At 34.3% G+C, this 23,397-nt stretch overlaps 1 protein-coding gene across 4 annotated transcripts in view; it reads left to right on the top strand.

The window, feature by feature from the left end:
- The window catches only part of ZNF800 (zinc finger protein 800), a 46,320-nt gene that overhangs the window by 672 nt on the left and 22,251 nt on the right, over positions 1 to 23,397 (top strand). For 2 of the 4 annotated variants that reach the window (XM_049641778.1, XM_049641776.1), the window contains exons 2-5: positions 303 to 421; positions 5,510 to 5,605; positions 14,297 to 14,440; positions 16,617 to 18,309. In XM_049641778.1, coding sequence (XP_049497735.1) covers positions 361 to 421; positions 5,510 to 5,605; positions 14,297 to 14,440; positions 16,617 to 18,309 — 1,994 coding nt within the window. In that variant the 5' untranslated portion in view covers positions 303 to 360. Of the gene's footprint in view, positions 1 to 302; positions 422 to 5,509; positions 5,606 to 14,296; positions 14,441 to 16,616; positions 18,310 to 19,555; positions 23,309 to 23,397 lie in introns of those variants that run through there. The other 2 variants (XM_049641777.1, XM_049641779.1) reach the window with 2 other exon arrangements.

Raw genomic sequence — 23,397 nt, 5'->3', positions numbered from 1 at the left:
CCGCGCCTCCGTCTCCGCGCGCGCCCGCCCGGGCCGGCGAGGCCGCTGCCGCCCGCGCAGCCGGCCAGGCCCTCGCCTTGCGCTGCGCGCCCCGGGCTGCGTTTCCGGGTAGGGCGGTGAACCTGTGCGGGAGTTTGGGCTGGAGAAGCCTTCGTGCATGTTTCTTTTTCAGCTCTAGAGGAAGGTGCGGGTCCGTGGAGGGAAAACGGAGCGCGCGGGTGGAGGGAACGTATCTGGAAAATAGAACCAGAGCCCCCCCAGGAAGTTCAGGGTGAGTGACGGGTTTGTGCTTCTTTCAACAGCCAAGCCGCAATGAAGAGCTTCTTACAGTGAAAGGAAAGTAGGTCTCGCCCACTGAAAATGCCTTTAAGGGACAAATACTGTCAGACTGACCACCATCATCACGGATGCTGTGAACCAGGTATACTCCTTTCTTCTCCAGTCACTTTGCCCTCCGTCAGGGTCACTTTGCCTTGTGTTTCCTTCCTGCCCGAGAAGTCATTTCTAAGGAAGCAGGCTATAATTTTCCCCAGCATAAAACTAGTTATGAAACCAAAAGCTTGTACAAACAAGAGGTTTCCCCTGCTTGATCCCTTAAAAAAAGTACTGCAAGTGTCACCTTAAATCTTTTCCACAAGATCAATCACTCAGTCCCTTTTCCTGCTTTCAGGGCAGCCTGCAGTTAGTAGTATACCCCCTTGCCCTTTGAATGTTTAAAACTGAAGAGAAAGGAGAAAATAGGTAATAGAATGCTAGCATTTGTCTTCGTGAAAGTGGATTCATTTAAACTTTTGAAAGTTAAAGTTTCTCATGCGTTTTTATCAGGGAATAGCGGTTAGAGCCAAAAAATGAGTTTAGTTTGGGCTAAAAAGTTTGTTAAACTCAACTTGTTGGAAGAATCCGCTCTTTGCTCACTGCAGCCTTTAAAAATTTTTTTGGACAGAACACAGTGTATGGCAGAATTAAAAAAACTGATTTTTTAGGTAGAATACATAAGTGTTTTTACTTAAGGATCCATAAGGATAGTGTACTCAGTGGAACTGTTTTTAGTTGGATTTATGGAATGAAAAAGTTCCTTTTTTGAGTCTCATGAAGAATATTAGAAAACTTTGGTAAATGGAGCATATGAACTGTTAAGTTTTTCTAGTTGTTAGAAGTTTGATGTGTTTTGTCACAAACATATAGAGGTACAACTTACAAGGGAATCATTGAATACATATGTGACCAGACCAGACAGAGGCTCTTCTAGTTTAAAGGCAGGTGTTTATCATTATTTTTGACCTAAAAGGTATTAGAACTTTTTACACTTGTGCTTGTTTTTTGTTGGAGTATTTTAACCGCTCTAGTGTACTTGGTCCTATATCACAGTAGACTTCATTTCAAGTAGTGAACTTTTTTGACTAATGGGAAAAAAATGGTAGTGGTAAAGAGGAAGAACTCCCATTTTCAGAAAACTTTGGTACACATGAGAATAAAATTTGCTGTGACCCATCCCCCCCACTGGCTGGCTGGAAATCAGTAATAACTTACTTCTGCTAATAAAATAGTCCCAGGATGGGACCCAGTTTCTGTTCAACTGTCCCTGACCTATGTAATTTTCGGCACCCCTCCATACTGCATATTTTGTGTGTCATTTATGTTTTACTAAATATTGGAGTTTGCTAGTTTTGAAGTAGAAGGCTGTGAATGCCTTTTATAATTGTGTTCTACTGACCTTTTATTCTAGTTTTGGGGTTTTTTTTGTTTTTGTTTTTTGTGTTTTTTTTTTTTTTTGAAAACATTTCAAGTCATTTAAGTTGAATTAGTTAATGAAATCATTTTGTTAAAGCTTCTTATTTAGGAAGAAGTTTATGTGTTTATTTTGTTTCTTTATTTCTTTGACAAGTTATTATTGAGCACCTGTTAGGTGCTAGGTACTGTCCAAGGCAATGGGGATGTAAGTGGCGAACAAAACAGATAAGGTCATTCCCTTATAGAACTTTTGAGTGGGAAGAGATGGAGATAAAGTAAATAAGATAATTTGTGGCTGTACCTTATTTAGTGTATTCTGATAATTAAAGTTTCCTAGAGACTTCAGTGTCTTTTTAAAGATGTTTTTCACAGTTGAACTTTTTAATATGTATTGGAACCTCTTTGCTTTTTCTCCCTCATTAACAAATCATCTAAGTTGCATTAATTTTAAAAGTTAAACTTTCTTCTGTGAGAAACTTTTTCAGTGACCAGGTCAAAAGTAGTTAGTGTCTCTTTGCTTTCTTAGCTAGAATTAAACACTTTCCAAAGACTACTTTGGTGGAAAGCTAAAAGTTTGTTAACCTATAGAGTAGTTAATTGTCATTATTTCAGAGGAAGTTATGTGCTGAGTGGGAGGATATTTCCAGTACCAAGAGGAATATGTTATGATGTGCTAGTTTTTGAAAGAAGATGCCTTCTGAAGGCACACCAAGATAATATGGTGTTTGAGAAATTCTTCTAATGGCCAATTACCAGAGGTCTGTTCTCTTGAATTATGAATGGGGGGGTGGGGGAGGGTTCCTGGATGGGAGCACTGTGTTCCTGAGGAGGCCTTGAGAGGATGGTCAATTCGTAGTGAAGGGTGGTGTTATAAGCCTGTCAGTGTGTGTGAAGTACTTTTTTAGTTATGTTTTAAGAATGTTCCTGATAGAAATTTTCAAACATTCAGAAGTAGAGAGAATGGTATAAGGAACCTGATATAACCGACACACAACTCCCATCATTTATTAACACATGGACAATATCTTTTCGTCCTGTATTCTCCCCTTCTCCGCAGTTCCCTTCTCCACCCTCCAGCTACTTCCCTGTGCTCTATTGTTTGTAAGTAAATGCCAGATGAAAGATCTTTTAAAGCACTCGTTTTAAGCTAGGAGAGACTGTTGCAAAAGTAGGTATTTGATTCTGGGAAATGTGTTCTTGGAAGGATGTAAAGACAGATGTTAACTTCTGAGTGTTTGGGTGTTTTGATTGGAGGGTGATGATGGTTTTTTTCCTAATGGTCATGTAAACTGATCTTGGGAGGGATGATGGGATATATGAAAGGAATCTTCTATAAAGTACTAATATATAAATTTTTTTAGGGTTGAGAGTGTATTTTCAAGTGAAGAAGTTTTTTGTTTGTTTTGTTTTGTTTTTTTTTACAATGGGAACTACACAGATCTGTATATTAAGTGGATGTATCTGTGGATAAGTAAGCTAACCCTGGGGTTCTTACACACATGTTGATGTGTCTCGTGGTAGCAGTGTTCTGAAGGTGATTAGGTAACAAAATTTTGCTCTGGCTTTGAAATCAGATGTTGTCATGTGGAAGTGGAAGATGATGTATTATAGAAAGTTTTCTGGAGCATTTTTAAATGAGGAAAGGGGACTCTCAGGACGAGTTATCATTTCTTCCCCTTATCCCTTCCTTATTCATTACTGTTTTTTTATTGTCCCTTTCCAGATTTCTTGTCACTTACATAACCAAGCCTTGATGCTTTTGATTCTTTACAATTATAAAATTTTTACCCTCTTTTTGTAGTTAACTAACTACTGTTTTTTTGTAAACTTTTGTCACATATTATAATGTACCAATAGTGAAAAGAGATTCATCTAATCCCAATAAATGGTATCATCGATTTATTTATAAACTTCTGCTCTTGTATCTTTAAGGGGTTGAATTCTCCTTCTCTTAGATTTTGGAGACAATTTTTCAGTTTTTTGTGTCAGAAAGCAGTTGATTTGTACATGCTGATGTTGGTCGTGGTGGTGGTGATAGAACATTTATTGAGCACTTACTATAACATAGGCTTTGTTTTAACCAGTTAACTAGTTTACTTGCATTAACTCATTTAATCCTCGTAAAACCCTGTGATTTGGGTACTTTTATTATCCCCATTTTAGAGATGAAAAAGAGATCAGAGAGTTTAATTTGCCTTAGTTGTATCTAATAAATGTCAGAAAAAAAAATTCGGTGCAGTAAGTCCAAGTCTAGAGTCTTTATATTCTTAATCACTGCAGGTAGTACCAATATCAGTGTTCTCAGAGTGAATTGTGGGTGTGTGCATGTTATTCATTTAAAATACTCCTAGAGTATCTCTTAAAATTGGGAAAGTTGTACTTAATAAAATCACTTAGTCCTGAGACATAGTCCCTCCCGTTTGGTGACCACTGAGCACCAGACTTGAAGACTTAAAGAGAATCTAAGGCTGTGTGTATATACAGAGCACAGCAAGCTTTAGCCCCCTTATCAGAAAGCTAAATGCTGTCCAAGACCAGGTCCTGAAGCAGTAGCAGCACACATCATTGTTTTCCCTCTTAATTTTCCCACAGACTGGACGATCCTGGGTTTAAGATGGTAATAGTTGAGTAGAACATTATAACATACTGAAAAAAGAGTTAATTAAAGTGGCTGGTTTTTTGTGCCACAATCATGTCTTTATTTGGTATCTGATGGGAAAACTCAGTTTTCCTTCGCAGTTACTTTTTATCATAATCTAATTTATTACATAATTACACTGTGAGCCTGAGAATTTTGGAAGAGACCTTTGTATATGAAAATGAAAAAATTTATTTTTAAAGTGGAAATATTATTTTTACTCATTATAGAAATGTGTTTTTTTCTAGCATGCACTCTTCTAAAAGCCCAGGCAGGCTCTGAAGCACTAGTGAAGTATGAGACAGAAAGTGAAAATCACCCCTGTAAAACCCGCCGACAGAACCCTTGTTTTGTTGGTATCCCACCAGACTTTTTGTGTTTATATTAACGTCTGTACATACACACATGTATGTTAAATTTCTTTCTGTATTTATTGAAATACACATTAATATGAGTGAGATCATATTCCACAACCTGTTTTTGTTGCTTAATCTATTACTGACATTCTTTGTTGTTAGTATATGTAGATCTAGCTCATGCTTTCTAACAGCCATGAAGGATTCCATTGTAGGGATATTTCATAGTTTATTTAGTCTGGTTCCTCTTGAGAGACTTTTAAATTTGAATTTTTTTCTGAATTATTTACAGCGCTACAGAGTGCTGCAGTGAACATTTTTGAACATCTATCATTGTGCACTTCACTAGTTCTTTCCTTAGGCAGTGGTTTTTGAGTTTTGCTCTCATAATTGCCCGTACAGTTGTACTAGATTGTCCAGAGGGTTTTGGAATGGTTTATGAGATGTGGCTAGGCCATGATTGCCCTAGAATTTTGGTTAAATACAGTAGTTCTTCTTCAAGGGGAATAAAAAGGCAGACATGACAAATAGGTACTAAGTAATACCAAAATAGTAAATCTTTGTGTTTGAAGCCTTACATAGCTTTAATTTAGCCTTGAATTGAGGGTAATTTTATTTTTTCCCATTATTTCATTTTGCCTTACAAAGATGCTGGTGAAATATATACGAACAAGTGTGATTATCGTTAACATGATTGTAGCAAACCATTGTTTTACTTTAATAGTAAATGATTTAAATAACCCTTTTTTGTGGGGATTGGGGTGGGTGTTTGTCTTCCATGTAGTTTATATCCTGGAACCTGGAGATGCTCCTTTGTTACAGCAACCACTACAGACATCCAAATCTGGTATTCAGCAAATAATTGAGTGCTTTCGATCAGGTATGAATGTTTTAGGATGTATTTTTCAATCTTCACATAGTAGTTAAAAACTACCTAGAAATCCTTAGAATTAATTTTTTTTAAATATTAAAATGTATACATTGGTTTTATAGAATACTTTTAATTGCCATATTTTAAAAAAGTGGGTGAATATTGACTTGATCTAGATTCTTTTTCAGTACTATGTATTATATATTCATATGGAAATAAGCTTGTTTATTATGGTTTAAAGAAATACATGTGGTATTTTTATTGGTAAAGTGCCTCTTAATGATTTATTTTTATTTTTTGGCATATTCTTTATAAACTCTCAAAGGTGAATTCTACTGGGTCTTTAAAAGCATTGGCAGAGTAGACTATTCACAGCGTCTGAGATGTCACTTATTTTAGGTTAATTACTTTCTCATCACTCTTTATGTGACTCCCCTTCTTTGGCCTAACCCTGGAGTTTCAATATCTTAACTAGAGCACAAGATAGGAAAAATACTTATTCCAGCCCTGGGATCTTCGGATACAAGTGTTTAGCTTTTCTTTCTATTAGATTATTATTATAGTATTTGCATGTATAATAAGGGTACTTGTGTGGGTGCAATCCAATGCTTTAAAATAGTTGTTGCTTACTACATATGCATAAGTGAGAACTGTCAGAACTGTGTTATCAGTAAGATCTTAGGTTGCTTTGATTCTTATAATCCACTTATCCACCTTTTGTAGATTTGGCTTCTTTGACGTCGTAGACTGTTGAGTTAGATATAAATAAGCAAACACACATGATTGATGGGACACCTAACTGATGGAAACTTAGAAGATTAGAATATCTTTTGTTATTATTCTAAAGCTTACTATTTTAATGAAAAATTTCTAAGATTCAAAGGAAAAGATAATTTATATGTAATAACTTGTTTTGTGTTAATAAATTCTTTGAGGTGCTTGTTTTTAAGTCATTGTAAAGAGAAGTGGCATCTATTTGCTTTATTTTAGGATCTAAGAAATAGATTGTTCCTTAATCTAAAATAAAAAAGGTTTTCTGACTTTATAATATCTATTTCTTGGACTTTTCATCTATAGTCCTCATGGCATTGCTTTTATTTATATTTAATTTAGTTAAGTATTGAGTGTATACACATGCCTTGCTCATGTTGGATGCTGGTAAACCTATTTAGGTTTACCTAAATAGGTGGTAAACCTACTCAAAGATGTTTTTTGTTTTTTTTTTACTTTTGATAGTTGCCCTTCATTAACAGAAGTAACTGATAAGCCAGATTTTCCTTTAGTAAAGACAACTACAATTTTACTTATTAGGAGCCGTATTTATAATATATTTCTGGCGTAACAGGAGAATGGTTAGTTTTTGTAGTATAAGAGTTTTTGTTAGCTACTTTTAATAGAGAAATAATTCCTTTTGCGCTTTCTCCTGGAAATGAAGATAATAGCTTTTCACATTTAGTTATATTCTTTGCTGTAGGTTTTTAAAATCCAGAATTTACAGAGAAAGACAAATCCCATATGATTTCACTAATATGTGGAATTAAAGAAACAAAACAGATGAACTGTGGGGGGCCAGGGAAGAGAAGAGAGGGAAACAAACCACAAGAGGTTCTTAATGATAGAGAACAAACTGAGGGTCGATGAAAGGAGGTGAGTAGGAGGTTGGCTAGATGGGTGATGGGTACTAAGGGCAGTTGTTGTGATGAGTGCTGGGTATTGAATTCAAGTGATGAATCACTGAATTCTACTCCTGAAACCAATATTGCACTCTATGTTAGGTAAATAAAATTTAAATAAAATTTAAAAATCCAGAATTTGAAATTAATAAGGTTATTTTATACTACTTCAATTTATTATAGTCTTATTTGATTAAGTAAGAATTGGTTCATTCATAAATGCTTTGTCTTGTAAAATATCCCTTTCCAAGAAGATCCTGTTTAGAATCTGTGTTTAACTGTGGAAGGTAAATATTTAAAAATGAAATTGTTTTCTTTTGCACTGTGGTCATCTCTGTTTTCTGTGTTTGCTATTTCTTTACAATCAGAGCTAAAGGAAAGGGTCCATGAAATGGGTAAAATGTTTTTTTTTAAATGTCCCCAGCAGATTTGCCTTCTGAGTTATGTTTTATTTAGGCAAATTTTGAAAGTACTATAAATTTAAAGTACCCACTAATTTAAATTAGAAGTGATTTAGAAATATGCTTAGCGATACAAAGAAACTAACTTTGTATTTAAAAAAAGAGATTTTTTTTACTTCGTTAACGCGTCTCAGTACTAAGCAATTTTAATTTCCTCAAGATCGTAATCTCTCACATATCTGTGTAATCTAAAATCTACTAAGATAGCTCTTTAGCACTGAAGTATCCAGGTCCTGGCTGACTGAAACTTGGGGTGGATAGAATGGAAGCTTGGCCTGCATGACTTAGGGACCAAGATCCATTCTCACCCTGTAAGTTCCTCCTGGTTCCATTCTACTCCCAACCACACCTTCAGTGACTCATTTCTTTCTAGGCTCTTTCCTTTACAGCTGGGTCACACACATTGCATTTAAAGAACCATCTGAAGTCCATGCTTTTGCTCTTGTTAACCTATAGAAACTAAATCAGGTTGGGTATTAGTAATGTCTTAGGATATCTAGCTTAATCTTTAAGCTCAGTTAGTTGTCTTCAGCTACTGTATCATCTCTAAGTGACTCACCTTCTTCAGCCTACACTGGACTGTCTGTGATCTGATATGAATTCCTACCCAAGCTGGAAGTTCATAAAAGGCTGAGGAAGGAGTTCTCTCATTTTTCAAGTCCACAGCCCCCTGTGTGCTATACTGACTGCTTGATCAGGTTTGACTTGTTCTCTTTGCCTCACACTTCAGTTTTTGCTTTGGACTGTTTTGCTGGCTTTAAGTTATCCTTCTTGACCTCTAATATCTCTTTATTTCTGGCTGCTTCACTTGTAAATTAATTTGAGTAGATTTTTTTTTTTTTTTTTTTTGGAATTAAGTAATATTCCTGTATTGGAGTAAATAATGTTACTGGATTAAGTCATAAATGCCTGTGGTTTAAAAAAATAATGAAGTACAAAAGGATATAAAAAATATAAAAATGAGTCTCTTTGCTCAGGCAACCACTGCTACATGGTTTGTGTGTTTTCTTCCAAGGTTGTCTATACATATAGCCCTCATACCCCGCCCCCCCCCCTCCCCCGTATGAGTAATAGCTGACTCTGCGCCCTGTTACGTATTTTTGCTTTAACAGTACATTTCACTGTTGTTTGACATCTGTTCGTAGAGAGATGCCTTATTATTTTAGGCTGCCTATTTTGCTCCAGACTATAGATTTTCTACTCTGAAATCCCTAATGGTTGGGTGACTTTGAGACATACTGTTTGCTCTGAATCCTTGGCTTCCGGTACTGCCTTGACTGGGCCCTGCCTTTTGCCCGAGTGCTGCCTTAGCTGTGTTGGTTCTTCTAGGATCAATCTGTGTGACTTGGCATCCTCAAATTTCCTCCTTTCTATTAACACTTTTAGCTTCCTTCCTTCCTGATCTCTCTCCCCAAACTGAAGCAGAATTTTAAGTAACAGCAACAACAACAAAAAGATGTACTTGCATGAGACGTTTATTAAAATTGATTTAATTGAGCTTAATAGTCTTTTTTAGTCTCTCAGCCTTCTGCTAGAGGCAAAGGAGCTATTGAATATCCTAAGGGTAGAAACAGAAAAATGGAGAGAAAAGACAATGATAATTATTTAGTTTGGTATTCAAAACTGGTCTTTAATATGAAGTTGATACCTTTTTTTGAATCCTTATAATATATAATATTGAAAAAAGCGGTAATATATAATATCGTAGAAAAAAGATTCTGCCTATAGAATACAGTACTGTGCAAGGAAGGGCATCTTTTCTGAATCTTAGGGAGGAGTAAATTGTAGTGAAAAATGAGAATTAGCTTTTGTGATATTTGCTATTGCCATTATCATCTTAAGTTTAGGTTTGGTCATTTAACTTCTTAGAAGAGTTTATTTTGTTTTGTTTTTGTACTATTTAAAGCAACATTACTTGTATTTAGTGTAAGCTGTGACTGGATGGTGATGCCTCCCTCAGTCCTGACTCTGCAAACAAAAACTTAGCTTGGAAGTATGATTTATCATAGATACATAAGAGAGTGCCATGGATTTTGTTTTTGTTTTTTGGTTGTTACATGACAACTGTAGGAAATTTAAAATCAGACTAGATATTTTTTTGGATGAATAAGAAAGGTGTAGATTTATTTGTTTGATTTGTTGTTCTTACATTCTTCTTCAAAGCATATCATCTGGGGCTGTGTTCCTAGGAGAGCAGTCATTTATATTAGTTTGGAAATTTCTTAAGGGCACAGATCAGATCCTTCACTTCTGTGTTTCCAGTGAATAGCATTGTGACCTGATATTTAATAGGTGTTCAGTAAATGTTTGTTATACTAAACTAAAAGATTCACCAAGTAGGCACTAGAATAATTTTATTCTACTTATGAATTTACTGTAGTGTGTGGCAGTGTTCCATAATTAACCTAGTAATTTTTTTTAACCAGCTGGTTTTAAGATAATAATTAAAATTTTCTTAAGTTTTCCCTGTTTTTTACCTTCAAGAACTTTTGTTAAGAGAAGATCAGCTAGAAATTTCCTTTGTATACCGGCCTTGAAAATCAGTTTTGACACAAATTATGGATTTGCTTGCAGTGTTGAGATGATACTGTGTTTGAACAGTCATGCTAAAAATGAGCTCATGTGTGAATCATCAATAAAGCAAACAGTATACCACTTAAAAATAATTATTGCTACAATTTAGGGACGCCTGGTGGCTCAGTTGGTTGAGTGTCCAGCTCTTGATTTTGGCTCAGCTCATGGTCTCACAGATTGTGCCCTGCATCAGGCTCTGCGCTGACAGTGCCCAGCCTGCTTGGGATTCTCTCTGTCCCTCTCTCTATCTGCTCCTCCTCCACGTGCGTGCATATGCACGCATGCTCTCTCTCACAAAATAAATACATAAACATTTAAAAATCCATTATTGCCACAATTTAAAATGGTCATTGACCAACATATTCATATATTAAGAAAAAAATGAAAGCTTATCTTTCTAGCACAGAAGAGTTATAATGAATATCACATCATGTAAGGTGACTGCAGTCTACCCTACTGTAGAACTGAATACTGATTTCCTTTGAAAAAATCTTGTAAACATTTTTCTCAGAACATACAGAATATTTGACATTAAGGAATAGCACATGACTAAATCCTTGATGAGGTTTAAGTAATTTTTATGAGCACCTATTATGAGAATCTGAAATATTCACTAATTAGCTAATTTCTAGGCATCAAAAACTTACCCTTTGGAGGGCTGGTTTTTTGGAAAGATACTGATTAATGATCTATGTAAGCAGTAAATAGTGCATCCTAAGATAGTTTTAAAACCTGAGGCAAGAAAAAGTTATTAATATCGGAAAAGGAATAATTAGGAGTAAGATACCCTGGCTCTTTCTGAATCAAGAGCTGTGGAAGAACTTTATGTTGCTGTTTAGATGACCATGTCTGTTGTTGTCTCAGGTGGTAGAAAGTTTTAGCTATTGACAGAGGCAGAGTTGATTGGCTGTGCCTAATTGTTAGTGAGCAAAGCAATAAGAAAATAGTAGCTGATTAGACCATTAAGACCGCATGGGAAAAACAACAAAACCTTAAATGGCAACTGCTAACTTAGGGAAAAACTTCTGTTGTCTGTATTTATGGAATGGGTGACCTCTTATTTTTCTCATTTGTAAAATGTATAAGTTGAATTAGAAACTCTTTGAGGTCTAGGGGCGCCTGGGTGGCTCAGTCAGTTGAGCGTCTGACTTTGGCTCAGGTCATGACCTCACGTTCATGGTGAAGTTCAAGCCCTGCAGGTTCTGTGCCTACAGCTCAGAGCCTGGAGCCTGCTTTGGATTCCTTGTCTCCCTCTCTCTTTGCCCCTCCCCTGCTCATGCTCTGTCTCTCAAAAACTAAAATGAAACATTAAAAAAAAATCTTTGAAGTCTCTTGACTTCCCAGTCAACTTTACAATAGGCTAAAAGAAAGTTTAATTTATAGAGAAGGTTTTCTTTAACATAGAGTTCTCCAACATGTCATTTGACAAACATCAGTCACGCATGGTTCTGAGGGCTGGGAATACAGTGGGAAGAATAAAGATACCTTCTCTTTCCTCTTTGAGCTTCCACTTTAATGGGAGTACAGAAAAATAATTACAAGAAAGTGGAATAATATAGTATAGATGTACAGTGTGCTATGGGAGTAGGGGTGAAGAATTCTTAAAAAACAGGAGCGATCAGAAGGCTTCCTGGAGGAAACAACTAACTTGGAATTTGAAGGATTGCTGGAAGTGAGCCAGACCAGGGAAATGGGAGATTGTTATAGGCAGAGAGAAAAACCTAGGTGAAGGCCTGAAAAGTGAGAGAGCGAGAAATTGGTGAGCCTGTGGCTCTGAAAGAAATTTGATGTACCTGGATCAACACGACATGCTTGTGTCTGTGCATGTGCATGTTGATGTGTGTGTGCATGTATGTGTGTAGGTAGGGTGGGGTGGGGTGGGGGGAGCATTTGTGAATGAGTATTAAGATTGATTGGTTCAGGTTAGAGCTAGAGACTTGTTTTAGGGGGATGTTTATTGGGAACAGATATACACTCTACTGAATATAACTAGCTCTATAACTAGGACTAAATAAGAATCTATACGTAGATATAGACTTTTTTATGGTTGAGAGAATCTTACAAAGTGAGAGCTCTGATTTAAGGATGCAGTCTTATATTTTTAGCAGTAACGTTTTTATGTATAACCTCATACTTTCTATTTAAATCTTCAACTGAATTCTTACGTTAAACCTAGTTCAGGTTATTTTTGCATTGCTCTTCAATCTTTTTTGACTATCTTTAAAGGCAGAATTGAATCTTTAGTATGGGTCTAGCAGGTAATTTAATTTAGAATTGAAGTGTGCAAAAACTTTCTATGTTTTCTTTTTACTTTACTACACTTAACCGTACTTGGGAATTATAGGTAGATCAAGTAGAGAGGTTTATCTAAAATATTTTTATCATTAGTCTACCTCTCATAGTTTGTCACTTAGGAGATTATGAACTAAATATGTTAGCAGTCTATTGTCAATATATTTTGTAATGTGAAGTGGAATAAAATGTGTGTGTGTATGAGTACTTTTATATAAAGAATATACTCAAGCTGTCCTCTGAATCTTTTTAAATTTGTGTTTTCTGATTTTGTGGTAATATGGTTTAGTGCAGTAAACATTGATTTGAATTTGAGAAATGGTGGAAATAATTTCATTATATATATATATTTTTTCCAGTAGAAACCCAGATGTGTAATTTAATTTTTCTGGGATTTAGGTTCATATTTTCTTTCATGATTCTGTAAGATACATTTGGTTTGGTTTGTTCATTTTACAAGGTGGATAGTAAAGTGTGTTTGCTCTTTAGTAGTCCCAGAGCTTAACAGAATGTCAAGTGCTTGCTGAGTGATAGAACACTTTATACCTAGATAGTCTTAAAGTTGTTTTTCAAGACACTTTTGTTTTTTCCTCTTTAGTTTAAGTCAATATCATTATCATCTTTTTTATTTGAGGAAATTAAAGGCTAATTAATTAGTAAAGCACTGCAGATCAATTTTGTCAATTTACCTGTGGCAAAACCTTGTAGGAAATAATGACAAAAGATCTTCTGTTTGTGTTTTATTCCTGGCGGATATTTTTACTTTAAAGATTAGATGCTTGTTGCCATTTATTTTTTTTTCTTGCCTTTTGACCTTCTGTCATAATGCTTAGATTCCCTAGATCTGTGGCATTTCTTCAACTTATCTTTATTGAGCATTGTGAGAGCTGAACACTTTAGTTGTAAATAAGACAGGTTTGGTTTTGGCTGCTTTGGTGTTTATAATCTAGTGGGGAAGACAGGCTTTAAGTTAGTTTAAAGTGTAGAACTATCAGTATTTAATTAATTGCACTTGAAGTGAGTTTTTGAGGGAGAAAGAATTTGAATAAATGTATAGTGGTCTCAACAGGCCTAAGCAAAATTCATGTTATGGATAAGGATTCTGTACTCTCACACTCAATGGCCAGAATTCCATATTGGCGTAGAACCTGAAGTAATTTGAGTTTTAAAAAAATCACAGGCAGTCTTGGGACACAGTTCTGACTTTCTTTAAGGAATCAGGGGAAAATGTATTACAGAACTCCATCTTCATTTCACTGCAGAAGAGAGCTGTAGGAACCAGCCAGATACTTTGGCAGGGAGTAAAGGGGTAGGGGAGGAAGGGGCATGTTTAATTCTTCTTTCCCATTCCAGATCTATTGAATCAGAATCTCTGGAGGTGGGTCATGTACATCTTTATTCCCAGGTCATTGTGATGATCAACCAGATGTTGGAGTGACTGTTGGGATATCCTAAGAATTGATTGGCTGCTGAATTAGAAAAAGAATATCAGTTTTAGCTGTCATAATATTCAAATGATGATGCGATTTTGCTTAAAATTTAGTTTATAACTTAGTTCCGAATACACTATGGTAGAAGTTGGCAATGTCTGTATTTTATTTTCAAAGAGTAGTTGCACTTTGGATTGTCAACAGTGGTTGCCAAGTTAAAAGTGCGTGTTAAAGTTATCTTTTGTGTTTTCTTTTTTTTTTTTCCTTCAGGAACTAAACAACTTAAGCATATTTTATTAAAAGACGTGGACACTATTTTTGAATGTAAATTATGCCGCAGTCTCTTCAGAGGATTACCAAATTTAATTACCCATAAAAAATTCTACTGCCCACCAAGTCTCCAGATGGATGACAGTAAGTTTTATTCATATATTCAGTTATGCATTTTATAGTTAGTTAAGTATTCATATACTGTAGCTGTATGTTTGTGTTAAAATGGTATTGATAATTTAATGATGGAGAATAAAATTAAACACTCGACTTAATGTTTTATTCATTTTCTTAGATAGGTACTTTCATATGAGCGCTTTTTGCTTCGGTTTTTCTAAAGATATAGGAGGTTCGATTTATGAGTATATTTATTTGTATTAAAATACTGGGTATTGTTTTTGAATGTTTATGTAGACCAGATAGTATATATTCAGGATTTTTCTAAGTTAAAATATGAGTGCTTTAAGGGACTATTGATATTTTTCATTTTCACTTCTTTAACAACGTTTTACATATGACTGTTAATTTACTAAGATTACTGTTAAGTAAATGAGGCTAGAAATAGGGCAAAGAATGAGTAAATGAGTTGATTTCTTGGGGATGGTGAAGAGCATTAAAAAATATTAATCATTCCATTTTTTTCTGGGTCTTGGTTTGAAGATTAGTTTTGTTCTCAGTTAAATTTATTTATAGATCAGTCATTTTATCAGAAATTAGATTGTCTTATAGGCTAACTTGAGATCTGAAATAGCTTTATGTGACAGAGGCAGGTTGAGGCTAATAATGTCTTTGTGGAGCCACATGTTTGTTGGATTAAGTATACCGACCATGTACGATTAAGTACGCAGTATACATAATGGTATTATTTTCTTGCTATAAAGAACTGGTACAAATTCCTTAAAATATTTTATTAAGTAATAGGTTACATTCATTATGTCTTGTTCAGGAGTTTAACTCTTTGCGGACTTACAAATTTATATAATTTGTTTTCTCGGTTTGATACTATAGTTGCATTATAGATTTTGTGTACTTTTCAATTTAACTTTTTTGGGATAGGAATGAAATGAAAACTCCAAATATCTAAAGTACCACTTAATTACTAGCATGAAGTTGATATAAAGTATATTATAGCACATAATTGAAACAAAAATTCCTCTATTTGGAAATTTTTCTTACCACTGTTATATCTTGCTATACTTGTTTTTAATCATTGAGATATAAATGAAAAGGCAGTCTATGGGGATAAGTTTTAAACCTGACCTTTTAATAATTGAAGTACTAGTAGAAAATTAGTTATTTCTGATAGTTATTCTTTGCAATTTTTTAGTGTAGAGTTGACTTTTAGATATATAGATAAATGGATTTGTTGGATTATTGTGTACTTCTCTTGGCAATACTCACTCTAGAAATACTTCTGTGAAAGTGTTATCCTTCCTGTAGACACTTCTTTATCCATTTTAATTAGGAAGATCACTAGAAGAGTAATAGTGAATCATTTCTTGATTTCTAAATGGATAGCCAGATTTGATGCTGTATTTGTGGCCAAATTTTAGAGTTGTGTGTGGAAACATAACTAGTGTTAGATAGTTCTGGGATATATAATAGGAATATTTGGTTTCCCATAAGGGATGTAATTATTGTACAAATAAAACTAGCTCTGTTTTTTGAGTAAAAATCTATAGTTTTTAATCAGTTGCTTTAATGGTATTGTGTCATGTTAAGAAAACATTGAATAGGACTGAGTTTAGCACTTCTATACATGTCATTCATATTTATATCCTACAGATTTTTCTTTTCCAGTTCTATCAGATGTCTATACAAGTAGACTAGATTATTTATTATGGATTAAGTTAATAGGACTGCTGTTATGTTTCCTAAAAAAAGAATCACTTTTATATAGAATAGTACATTCTTCATGATGTTTTATCCATCTTGGGTTGTAAGAACTTTGATGTGCCTTTGCGAGCCTAAAAATTTTAGACTAAAAATTTGAAATACTGTTTTTATTGTTTAGGACACTCGTGTATTTGTATTAAGGGCACTTAGAAGTGGAAGTAGCTCTTCAGATTGCATTTATTCCTTAACATTTGTGTGCCATGATGAGATTTTAAATTAATTTTAGTTTAATTAATACAAATTTTTGTAAAACTACATTAAATGTATAAATTATAAAATACAGAAAAGTAGATAATGCTCATAAAAAAATACAAACCAGTAATGTAATAAGTTTTAAGGTAGAAGTTCATAATACAACTTTAAATATTAGAGAGCTAGAGCAGGCTAATTATTTCAGATTAAAATGTTGTTTTTTTCTTAACAGACCTTCCTGATGTAAATGATAAACAAAGTCAAGCCATAAACGATCTCCTAGAAGCCATATATCCAAGTGTGGACAAGCGAGAATATATTATTAAGCTAGAACCCATAGAAACTAATCAAAATGCAGTGTTTCAGTATATTTCAAGGACTGATAATCCTACTGAAGTCACAGAGTCAAGCAGTACTCCTGAACAAACCGAAGTTCAAATACAGGAAACTAGCACTGAACAGTCTAAAACAGTACCAGTTATAGATACAGAGGTGGAAACTGTAGAGCCCCCTCCTGTTGAGATTGTTGCAGATGAAGTTGCACCTACATCTGATGAGCAACCTCAGGAATCACAGGCTGACTTGGAAACTTCTGACAATTCTGATTTTGGTCACCAGTTGATATGTTGTCTTTGTAGAAAAGAATTCAATTCCAGACGAGGCGTTCGTCGTCACATTCGAAAAGTACACAAGAAAAAGATGGAAGAACTAAAAAAGTACATTGAAACACGAAAGAATCCAAACCAGTCCTCTAAAGGACGCAGTAAGAATGTTCTAGTTCCATTAAGTAGGAGTTGTCCAGTATGTTGTAAATCATTTGCTACAAAAGCGAATGTAAGGAGGCATTTTGATGAAGTTCATAGAGGACTAAGGAGGGATTCAATTACTCCTGATATAGCAACAAAGCCTGGGCAACCTTTGTTCCTGGATTCTGTTTCTCCTAAAAAATCTTTTAAGACTCGAAAACAAAAGTCGTCTTCAAAGGCTGAATACAATTTAACTGCATGCAAATGCCTCCTTTGCAAGAGGAAATATAGTTCACAAATAATGCTTAAAAGACATATGCAAATTGTCCACAAGATAACTCTTTCTGGAACAAACTCTAAAAGAGAGAAAGGCCCTAATAATACTGCCAGCAGTTCAGAAATAAAAGTTAAAGTTGAACCAGCAGATTCTGTAGAATCTTCACCCCCTTCCATTACCCATTCTCCACAGAATGAATTAAAGGGAACAAATCATTCAAATGAAAAAAAGAACACACCGGCAGCACAGAAAAATAAAGTTAAACAAGACTCTGAAAGCCCTAAATCAACTAGTCCGTCTGCTGCAGGTGGCCAGCAGAAAACCAGGAAACCAAAACTTTCAGCTGGCTTTGACTTTAAGCAACTTTACTGTAAACTTTGTAAACGTCAGTTTACTTCCAAACAGAACTTGACTAAACACATTGAGTTGCACACAGATGGGAATAACATTTATGTTAAATTCTACAAGTGTCCTCTTTGCACTTACGAAACTCGTCGGAAGCGTGATGTGATACGACATATAACTGTGGTTCATAAAAAGTCATCCCGCTATCTTGGGAAAATAACAGCCAGTTTAGAGATCAGAGCTATAAAGAAGCCCATTGATTTTGTTCTAAATAAAGTGGCAAAAAGAGGCCCTTCGAGGGATGAGGCAAAACATAGTGATTCAAAACATGATGGCACTTCTAACTCTCCTAGTAAAAAGTATGAAGTAGCTGACGTTGGTATTGAAGTAAAAGTCACAAAAAACTTTTCTCTTCACAGATGCAATAAATGTGGAAAGGCATTTGCCAAAAAGACTTATCTTGAACATCATAAGAAAACTCATAAGGCAAATGCTTCCAATTCACCTGAAGGAAACAAAACCAAAGGCCGAAGTACAAGATCTAAGGCTCTTGTCTGGTGAGGAACAGTTACAGAGTTTTGCTTTTTTCCCCCCATCGAACTAAAAAAAATCATTTGACCATAATTTATAGCTGGTTCCATTTTAATACATGTTTGCTTCCATATATCTTATGGCATTGGGAACTGCAAGAGTAATGTGCATATTGCATTTACCTCTTCAGTGACCTTTATTCCAGTGGCTTGGGAACAAAAGTTAACTTCAGAACTTATCTTCCACAGGACAATGCATTATAGTTCTAGGTAGATGGCACAGGGTCAGTGCTTTCCTCTCACTGTTGTAAAATATATACGTTTATATTGGCTTATGTTTACAATAGAAGTCTTCTGTTTAACTAACTTTGCACAGGTTTAATTTGATTTAGTGACTTAGTCTACTAATGAATACATTGTAGGAAAAGTTAAATATATTAGAATGAATTTGTGAAGGCGATAATTATAGGAAAAAAGTCTTTTGAGGCACTGTAATTATTGTAAAAATTAATCTGTGACGGCTAAATAAAGTGCTGCACTAAGAAAAAGAAAATCCCCAAATTGGATTTAGAACAATTAGCATTTATTATTTATGTTTAACATAGTGCTTCCAGTCAAAGGGGGGAACTTGATAAACAAAAGTTTGGATTTTTTTTTTTTTTCCTTCTCCTTAGGAGTGTGTGTTAGTTACTGTTTTTAGTTTTGATCTGCGGAAAAAGTGATTATTTAGGTTCAAAATCTTACTTTTCCCTTTTTGTTTAAACAGACTTTTTGTGATCATTTCAACATAGTTAATATTATTAAGTAGGTTTTTTTTTTTTTTTTTTTTTTATCTTTTTTTGTGGTTGTGCATTGCAAGAAAAGGAAAATCCCTATTGGGAAAAAAGAAAAAAATTTACTTTTTTAGAAGGTTTTGGAATAAATGTAGATTTTTAAAAATGCAATATGAAATAAGGAGTAGACTCCCTCTACTTGTTTTTGCAAGTCTATCTATATTTTTAAAAGTTTACCTTCAGTACCTGTGTCCCCTGTATTAAGGCATTTAATATATTTAATTAGTATTAAATTAGTTTGGGATTCAGGTTCTAAGCAGTATACTTAGTTTGAGTACTGAGTAGGTTAAATGTTGTGATTTGAGTATCACACATGTTTTTATTTGTGTGGAAACTTGAGGTGAAACCATCCTTTAGAAGTGATTTACTGTTGTATAATTTTTAAAACAAGGTTTTATTGGTAAACTCAAAAGTGTTCATTTATTCCCATTTCTCCTCAGATAACTTCAAGTGATGTACGAAAAGGTTTGGAGTTCATTTTTGTGGAAAGACTTTAAATTGGTGTTAGAACCACTAAACGTCTTCAAATGGTACTATGAGAAAAAAAGGAAAAACATTTTCATAAATATTCGACTGTAACTGCTGTTTCTGACTAAAATAATAACCATCTAACCACTTGTTTCTAAGGCACTGCCTCTTCCAGCACTTTCAAGTAGCTGTGACATTACATATTGTCATCACAGTCCATCAGCTAACCACCCTTGACCTTGTGCATTTGGTCTGCAGTTCCTACAAAAATGTTGCAAATTTTGTTTTCCAAACAATTTGTTGATTAAAGCGATCAACAACCTGAAGAATATATCACCACTGGTGATTTTTAATTGACAGAGACTTTATATCTTAGTGACTTTAGTTTTGTTTCACTTTATTTGGCAAAATTTTCATCTGAATTGTACAGATCTATTTCCTAGTGAGTGTATGTTAGGACCAAAAGAGAAATTAGTATCAACATATTATAAATATTTAGCCTACTAAGTATTTGTAATTATTTTTACATTCATTTATTTCTAACTTGTTCTCCAGCACTTAAATGTTTGAAAGTTTCATTCTAAAATATATTCAGCAGAAAGTTCAGTTCATTTTCGTCCATGGATCATTATTTTTATTTGTCAACATCTGAGGTTTTTATGAAAATTAAACATTCCCCTTTTTTTCTTTAAATTTTATACAAAGCACTTTAATAATAGATGCAACTTAATTTTTCAGTTTCTGTATATTTTTTTTTTAAAGACCACACATTTACTAATGTTAGTATGAAGGTAGTAAATAGCTTACTGATATTTTATGGATGCAGACAATCCATGCACAACCACTTCTTATGATATTAGTTTAATTCTTTAAATATTGCTAAAAAAGGAAGATGGGAGTATAAACCCTGAAGTTTTTTCTCCCAAGTAAAATCTTAAATGACTACTTTAGATGATATTTGATTCCTACTGTAAAATTTGGAAAATAATGAATTCTTGTCCATTTTTGTAATCAAGATTTTAGGAAAAACAGAAGTACATCTATCTTTATGAAATATTGGGCAGGTTTTTGTGTATCAATATTTTGTACTTTTTAGGGAATATTTTATTTTTTAGTAATTTTTGTCAAATTCTAATTTTAAAAGGTACAGCAGAGAACATACCATGTTTTTATATAGGTTCATACCTGTACTTAGGAGGGACCCTGTCCATCTATATACTTCTTGTAAAAATTTTAAAGTGTTGAAGATCCACAAGGTCATAATAAAATGCTTCTATAGCTAGAAAAACATTTACCCTTCCCAGTGCTTTGCACTAAAATATACTGTGAAAGGAAACTAGAAAGACTGTAACTGTTGCTGGAAATGTTCTATATTGAATGTACATGCTCTTGTTGGAAAAATGTACTATATGTGATGGAAATAAACCAGACTCAAAATTATTTCAGCTAAATGTGCTTCAACAAAGGTGCATTGGTTGAAACTTAAATGTTTTATCAAATTTAAATTTATTCAGTGACTATGAGCAGCTACACTTGAATTATACCCTAATAGTTTTATTTTTAAGAATTAGAGTGATAATTTCTCTTTAATTTAAAAACAGATTTACTTTTCCACATATGGAAAACTTGTACTTCTATACCTAACTTTAATGATTAATATCATAATATATTTAGGGAACTAAATGTGTAGGTGGTATTTCATTTATAAACCATCTTCATTAGTTGCACATTATTAAATCTGTATGTTTGACTTTTGCAAGGTGTTATCTTTTATACATTCTTACACACAAGACATCTTCCAAAGATACATTCCAGACTTAAGTACCTACAACCAGTGGAAAGATACGAGTATTCCTAAAAAGTTTGGGGGTAGTTCTTTGCTACAGCCTGTCATCTATATGTCAGCCTATCGTTCTCTACTTTACTTGTTAAATACCGTAGGGAATAAAGAAAAATAGCCTGATGTTGATGGAGGGGAGCCCAATTACTGGAATTCCTTTATTTCAACTCCCCTATTTCCACAATACTATTCATAGTTTGTCTCCACCCATAACTCTAGGCCCACAGAGCAGGAATTTCGAAGGAGGAATTGAGGGTTCCAAGGACTGTCAAAAGGTTTCATCTGGGTCTTAGAGGAAGAAATAGAACTATGTCAGGATGCGTCTGTCTAAATTAGAATTCCCTAGAGAGATTGGGAATATTTTATCATAGTAGCCAAATCAATGGATCATGGCAGAGAGGAGTTAGAGGCTAAACAAGTTTAGAGAGGTGGAATGAACAAGTAAGAAGTTATTAGATGTTCTTTGTTCTTCCTGTTTCTTTCTGGTCTTCATCTTTATTTTTTGGTTTTATTTTGATTCAGGATCTGTCTTCTCAGAGGCTGAGGCTTGAGACTCTTAAGGAGAAGAGTCCTAGGAAATTTGTGGCAGAAGCTTTTCTGCATGCAAATATAAGCAAATATTTGTAGCACTTTTTGTTGTGGGGAGGAGTAGTTAAGCAGGTAAAGAGCCATCAGAAACTGCTTATTTTATATTACAACCTATCTTTGGCTACCAATTATATCTACCTTTGCTATTATTTGATCAATCAAGAGTTTTCCTGTTGAGGAAAATCAAGAGTTTTCAACTCCTCGTTTCCTGAGATACATTCCATACGTCGTAAGTGTGGTGGAAGAGGAAAAACAATGAAAAGTATGGCTTGCATTTCAACTTCATAAGTTTGGGTAGTGCAAGTGAGAGCTGGATGAGGTATGGCTGACACTGGGCAGGTGTTTATTAGAACATGGAGATATATACCTTGAATGTATGATAACTTTTTTTTTTTCATGTCTCTGTTTCCCCCTCTTTCCTCCCAACTTCAGGAAGAAAGCCTCCTCTTGAAGAATATATATATTCTTTATTCTTGTAGAATATATAAATTCTTGGCCTACTTTTGTACATATGAGCTGAGTTTTTGGCTTGTATTATTGAAAAGTACTTCACTTTTTTTAGGGATATGTATTTGTTATATTGTTTTATGATCAATAGGCTGTTCTACTCATTTTGCTTGAAAGAGCCCATGGATGCAGTAGCAGGGAGTTTTGTGGTCTTTCTAGGGCTTGAGTTTACCAATAGGTGTTATGGCAAGAAAGTATTGAGATAGACACAAGTGGCTATCATTTCCTATTGTGAAGTTGCAAAAGATGTTTTCAAATAGCATGACCTCTGAAAAAGAAATGCTTCTTAAACTTTAGAAATTAGGTTTCCAGGTTTCCTACAGTGGCCAATGGAAGTATTCTCGGTCCTTAGTTAGGAGTTTTAGAAGTTCCTTTTTTTAATGGAATCCATAGATTACCAGGATTATGATTTAGCTGTGACTCTAAGAGTTGATCTGAAGCCGAGCTCTAAGATACGTGTAGCAAAATGTTGGCTGTTGCATTATACAAAATCCTTCTGTACTCTGTGCTATTCTTTCCCTCTTCTCCAACTTTAGAAACCTAAGGATTAGAAAGAAGTAAGGATCAGCAGTCTTAAGAATGGCTGTTGTTTGGTTTCTAAGGAATTAGGCACATGATATAACGTAGAATAAAACATGTTTCACTTAAACTCACCTGCAATTATTTTGACTTTTCTAACTTTCAAATTCACTCCTGTCTCCTAGAATTTGTTTCTGTACTATTTTACTCTGAGTTCTCTTCTGAATTTCTGGCTTTTCTTTTTTTTTTTTTTTTTTTTTTTTTTTTTTTTCCAAGTACCAAAAAAATAAAAAAATTTTTTTTTTAGAGAGGAAGGGGGGAAGTAATGCCCTTTTTTTCCTAAATTTTTTTTTTTTTTGT

Source organism: Panthera uncia, chromosome A2 (genome assembly GCF_023721935.1).
Source record: "Panthera uncia isolate 11264 chromosome A2, Puncia_PCG_1.0, whole genome shotgun sequence".
In the NCBI taxonomy this organism is placed as follows: domain Eukaryota; kingdom Metazoa; phylum Chordata; class Mammalia; order Carnivora; family Felidae; genus Panthera; species Panthera uncia.
Note: the sequence above shows the minus strand (reverse complement) of the source record. Positions and strands in the feature narration are given on the sequence as shown.